Below are 6000 nucleotides of genomic sequence, written 5' to 3' on the forward strand. Positions count from 1 at the left end.
ATGTATGCAATATGGCAGCAGCAAAGAGGAAAAAAAAAAAAGGCAATGAAGTACTGTACTGTATTCAATGTAAACTTCTTAAAGAAAGAGTTTTAAAAAAAAGATTTGACAAGGTAACAAAACTGTTTCTTTGCTTGTTTCATTTAAATTAAGATGGTTAAAAGTATTTTTCTTGTGTTTAGTAAAGTTTCAAAGCTGTATTAAGTCAATGTTCATTTGTAAACTTTTTAAAGAACAACTATAACATTTTGTTCAGAATTACAAACATTTCAGAGTTACGAACGACCTGAGGTGTTCGTAATGCTGAGGTTCTACTGTAGCGCAAAAATACACAATAAGAAGGGAATTTGATTTCTGAGAGAGACACACAATAGGTGGTGCATATTGTGCGTTGTAGCAAAGATTTAAGGGATGAAGGTGTTAAGAAAGGGAAAGAGGAGTAGTCTCTTACACTATCTGTCCCAGTCTTACGAGATCCCTAATAATCCCTGAATATTATTTAGCAAACATTCATGAGACCCCCAAATCCTATACTGATCTCAACGTACTGATCTCAGCATTCTAAGGCTTGCAACATTGTAAACTCATTTTGTTTAATGGCAGCTTTACCGCTTGTGCTGGTCTCTGAGGAACAACAAGGAGGAACGTATTGACCTGGATGCAAATGAGAAGTTTGAGGAACCTGAGAGCAATGATGATGTATCAGGTGATTTCTGAATAACATTCTCTTTTAAGATCTGTGGAAGCCATCAGTGTATTTGAGGTTCCCAACTTCAGTTCTGAAGAAACAGTGAAAGTGCCCTGTACTCTCATGAAAACTCAGATGCTAAAGGGCTGGTAGGCAAAGTTAATGCACACATTTTTCACCACTGTCCATTAATTGGGTCTGGTGTAGATTGTGAGTGAAATTAATTACACAATGACAATCTAGTTCCAGTTGATTTTTGTGCACAGCACAAAAGCCTTCATGTAATTAGGTGAGAAGCCCAGGGCTAGAACAAACTGGGGTGGTACAGCTCAGGAGTGATGTGGTTGCAAGAGTTGTGTGTGGGCCTTACACTTTAAAGGACAGAATGAAGATGCATTTGGAAGTGGTGTGTAGGGGTTAGGTTTTGGAACAGTGAAGGTGGTGCACAGCAGGGTGAAGGTGTTTTGCCAGAACTGCATTGGGAAATTTACACAAAACTCTGCCTGGCTCCAGGCTCTGACACAAAGCTCACTTCCACAAGGTTAAAAGCATCGGTGAATTCAGCCATTTAATAAAAAAGAATCATAGAATATCAGGGTTGGAAGGGACCTTAGAGGGTCATCTAGTTCAACCCCCTGCTCAAAGCAAGACCAATCCCCAACTAAATCATCCCAGCCAGGACTTTGTCAATAATACAAAAAAACATTTGATCAAGCAGAGATAAACCCTTCACAAATCAGTGACCTACTTCTCAATCTCAGGTTGAAGAGACATGGCTGGTGTCTTTATCCTCTAAGGCCTGCGCGCACCATGTAAGCAGGGGAAAGTTGCCTTAAATCAGACAGAGATAGCTGGTGGAGAATCCCCCCGGCAGGGGATCTTTCTGCAAGCAGAAAGTTGGAGCTGCCTCCTACACAGTTGCCCTCCCTAACCTTACTCCATGCTAGGGAAAGAGGGAGCAAGTTGGAGGCAAGGCATAATGAGGAAGGAGAGTGGATGTAGTAGAGTGGACCTTTCCTGTGGCCAGATTGTTCACCGGTGTAAATTAGAGCTGTCCTTGTGCAGCCTTTACCCAGGGAGCCCCAAATGGCTCCCTGTGGCCCCTTCCTCTCTCCCCAACTCCAAAGCAGCACAACACATAAGGAGGTGTAGTTGGAGAGGACCAGGAGGTGAAGATCTGGCCTATTACTCTGTACCCAATACTTTTCAATCCTGTATGTTTAAGTATTTATAACGTGCATGAATCAATTTAGTGATTTCTAGCATTTGTGAGATACCAGTATTTTCAGCTATATCACTGCAAACTGAGAACAAACAATTAGTGAACTGGAAAGCACAGGGGTTTGTGGGGTTCAAAATTATTAGCAATAGCTACAGAGCTATTTGATGATCATAAATCACTTACTTTGCATTTGGAATTATAATGTTCATCTGATCCTACACCCCATCTCTCCTTAAGCATTTTTCATCATTAAGATCACAAATTGGAGCTGTTATTTCAATTACAAGAGGCTCTAAAGCAGGGGTTCTCACAATAATTTTTTTGGTGGCCTCAGAGTGCGGCCACCAATTCTTGCTGGTGGCCGTGCTGACAATTTTTCCTAAAATATTTAATTAACTTTAGGAAAAACAAACAAATATGCACATATTCATGTCCAAATCATTGTATTTTATTTATGTAGGGTTTTTTTTTTCAGACTCAGTAATAAAAATAATTTACAGTTGTCTGTATTCTTTACTGGACCTAAACAGAAGAGAAACACAAATAAGGCGCTTTGCGTGTTCTTGTCTTTTTGTTGTTGTTGTTTCTTTTGCTTTTTTGGTTGTGCTGGTAAGTCTTCTGCTGTGAAAAGTGATATTTGTATGTTTGTTAATATCACTTTTCACAACAGACTTACTCAGCCCCTACAAGCCCTGGGACAAATTAAGCCCTGGATGGGGAGGTGGGCAGGGAGGCAGTGGGGCCCAGGGACAATGGTGGGGGTGGTGAGTCTGGTTCTGGAGACTGGAACCAGAGCCTGCCACCGCGTGCATGGAGCATGAAGCCCCGTGGCCAAAGCCTGCCTCCCTTACCCCCTGGGAAAGTGGGGAATTCACCAGCTGTCAGCACCTCCAGCATTTGGGTCTCTGAGGGTTGGGGGGGCAGGGCCCAACCCCTGCAAGGGGCCACTGCTTTGTGCGCCCCCCCCCCCCCCAAATCACAGCACAGGAGGCTGTGGCTGCAAGAAAAGGCCGTAGTGGCTGCATTTGAAAAACAGTGCTCTAAAGAATACTCTGTATCACCAAGACCTTGTTTTAATGCCAGTCTTATGGAGCCCCACACACCACGTTACTTGACCACTGTGCTATTTTTTCTATCACAGAACAAGGTGATGAAGAGCAAGGATGCTGTAAGAAGGCCTACAACTGGTTCTGTGGCTTAAATCAGAAAAAAGGTCCCAAATTGAGCAAAGAGGAGCAGGAAGCGATAGAGAAGAAACTGACTGACACTTCCGAGAAGCCAATCTGGAGAAATGTTGTGAACATAAACGGCGTCATTCTACTGACCGTGGCTGTATTCTGTCATGCCTTCTTTGCATAAATCTCATCTCACACTCCAGAGTTTACATGAAGGTCTAACTCTAGTCCCTTTTCCTTTTGAAATTGCACTGTATTCTTCAAAAGAAATGATGTTTTCTAAATTATACAGTTAGATATACTTATGAGATTTGTACAAGGAGATTGTATGAATACGTTGATTTATTCATTGGTTATATAGTGGTAATTAAACATCTTTTGACTAAAGAGCAGGAGTACTAAAGTCCAAAGGGTAGAATTTCAATCCAGTACATCAGGGAGAATTTAGTAAATCTCTCTTCTTACAAAATACATTTCACAGCTCAATTTCAGAATATGAGAACCAGGGCTGGATGAGCTGCATGGAGTTCATGATTTTGTGAACTATTTTGGGGGACTGGTGGGAAAATGGCACAGAAATTTTCAAGGTGATTTTTTGTTTAAGTTCAGCTATATGAAGGGCTGTGCTATGGATTTAGGATAAATGAATTCCCTCAAAATGAAGGCAGCCTTAGGTGAGTTCCCCTGGATGACATTTTATTGATGTATTCCTTTGATACTATAGCTATTTTTAATAGCCCTTTTCTCTCTCCATTCTCTGTTCCATACATTACACTGTTTTTAGTGGATTTTTTCTTCTCTCCTCTTTTATCACTCTTTCTTCTAAGTGGAATATGAACCCCAGTACCATCTGAATTTAACTTGTGCTATTTGAGTGGGTTTGAAATTAGGCAAACTAAGTCTGACCAGCCCTAATAAGAGTTGTGGTTATGCCTGACTCTTCAAGATTAGCTTTAAAGGTTCCAATGCAATCTGAGCATTTAATATGAATCTGTTTGAATGTGAAAGCTTTATTTATAAAAATATATTCATGGTCGTTTTGATTCCCTAGCATGATGTGTCAAAATTAGACTCCATTTATTTTATTGTGGGCCTCCATTTTATAAGGAAGGCACTAGTGTTCTCTTAGTTCCCCATCTTAATTAGTGGATTTACTACCTGGTAATTCTGGCTTTGTGTCTTGCTTCCAAGTACACTAAGACATTACAGTATTTTTCCTGCCAAATTATGAATCTTCCTTCTCTGACAGTTTCGTTAAGAAATTTCATTCATGCCATGAAGTAAGACTGTTACACTATAGTTTCCCCAAGGAAAACAGTCACTGCTCTGACATCATCTAAACCATTCCAATTGTCTTCATCTTGTTTGGGAGCGTGAAATCAGGCTGAGACCTTGATGAGGCAATGACAGGGTTGCCAACCCTCCAGGTTTGGCTTGGAGTCTTCCAGAATTGGCATCAATCTCCCGGTGACTACTAGAAGGAATCAGGAGATTTTAAGAGGATATTTTAAGAAAATGACATTGTCATGTTGGGAAAAAAATATCTCCCAGAATAGCTTCAGTCAGAGTTGGCAACTCTAGGCAATGACCATAGCTTGGGTCTCAGAGACTAATAAGAAGCAATGGAGAGATGATGTGTGATACTTCAGTTCCAGGCTGAAAAGTGAAACCAGAACTTTTTACCACCTAATTCATCTTCCCAAGGAGGCATAGATACAGAGAAGGCACATCGGAAATTCCCAGTTGCTGCAGCTAATCTGTATTACAATCCTTTTTGCCTTGTGTACCACAGCTTCCTGCAATGTCTCAATTCAGTGCAACATGCATCTCATCTTCCTGCAGTATTCTACAGCACACTGCACTGTGCTGCAACATGTAACAAGCAAACCAATACAGTCTTTCTGAAGCATTTCAGAGTAGCAGCCGTGTTAGTCTGTATCCGCAAAAAGAAGAACAGGAGGACTTGTGGCACCTTAGAGACTAATAAATTTGTTAGTCTCTAAGGTGCCACAAGTCCTCCTGTTCTTCTTTTTTCTGAAGCATGCTGCACTCCTGCAAATCCTTATTACTTTCATGATACACTGTCTTCTGACAGCGTATTCAGATGAGTCCATAGCAAAATGTGCTGTCTTCTTACTGCATCTAGCTGCACTAGGATCTTCAGTATAATGTTCTATTTCCCTGCAGTATCCTGACATGTACTGCATAGTGCCAAATCATCAATACAATCTGAATCCTAATGCCAATGGTCTTACAATAAATAAAGATGCTCCCTGCTGCTCAACAGTCATCACTGTATTATGTTATGGAATTCATTATATTTCATTAACTATGAAGGTTGTATGTATGTATTAAAAATTTTCTAATTGTGTTTGGGGACCAGAAAGTAAAGAGTTCTTTGTATAACATGATAGAAAATGTAAAATATAAAAAAAAGTTTCTTGATCAAATGCTGAAATCAAATGTCTTCAATCTTGATCATTTGCATATCTGAGAAATGGCTGTACTTTGCTCCGGGTCTACAGCTGTTCTTCTGATGGCTCTGGGTTGCTGTAGCAGATGAGAAACTGGTAAATGAGCCCTTCTTGTGGATGATGCAGCTCCTTCTTAGCTACAGTTTGTAACTAAACTGAAAACACTGAAATGATGAGACCATTTGTATAAAAGCAAAAATAACACACATGATTTCCCCAACCAGCTGAGAAGCCTATACCATGGCATGACCCCCTTGTTGGATACTCTTTGTAGTCAGGCTCTTTGCTGCTTGTTTGCTCCATTTCTCCATGCAGGCTGAATAATAAAGCTTTTTGAAATCACAGACTGGGAAGTGCAGAGAGAGACATTTGAAAACTAGAGCTGGTAGAGTCCAGGGTTCACAACCACAGAAAAAGCTGACTGCTCCTTAAGGCAAGTTG

General features: G+C 40.6%; 1 protein-coding gene across 4 annotated transcripts in view; it reads left to right on the forward strand.

The window, feature by feature from the left end:
• Positions 1-5031, forward strand: part of LOC101945629 (sodium/glucose cotransporter 1-like) — a 46981-nt gene extending 41950 nt beyond the window's left edge. For all 4 annotated transcript variants that reach the window (XM_065568338.1, XM_065568339.1, XM_065568336.1 and 1 more), the window contains 2 exons: positions 604-706; positions 3052-5031. In XM_065568338.1, the coding sequence (XP_065424410.1) occupies positions 604-706; positions 3052-3269 (321 nt within the window). In that variant the 3' untranslated portion in view covers positions 3270-5031. The remainder of the gene's footprint in view (positions 1-603; positions 707-3051) is intronic.
• The last annotated feature ends 969 nt before the right edge of the window (positions 5032-6000 follow it).

Source organism: Chrysemys picta, chromosome 15, assembly GCF_011386835.1.
Source record: "Chrysemys picta bellii isolate R12L10 chromosome 15, ASM1138683v2, whole genome shotgun sequence".
Classification (NCBI taxonomy): domain Eukaryota; kingdom Metazoa; phylum Chordata; order Testudines; family Emydidae; genus Chrysemys; species Chrysemys picta.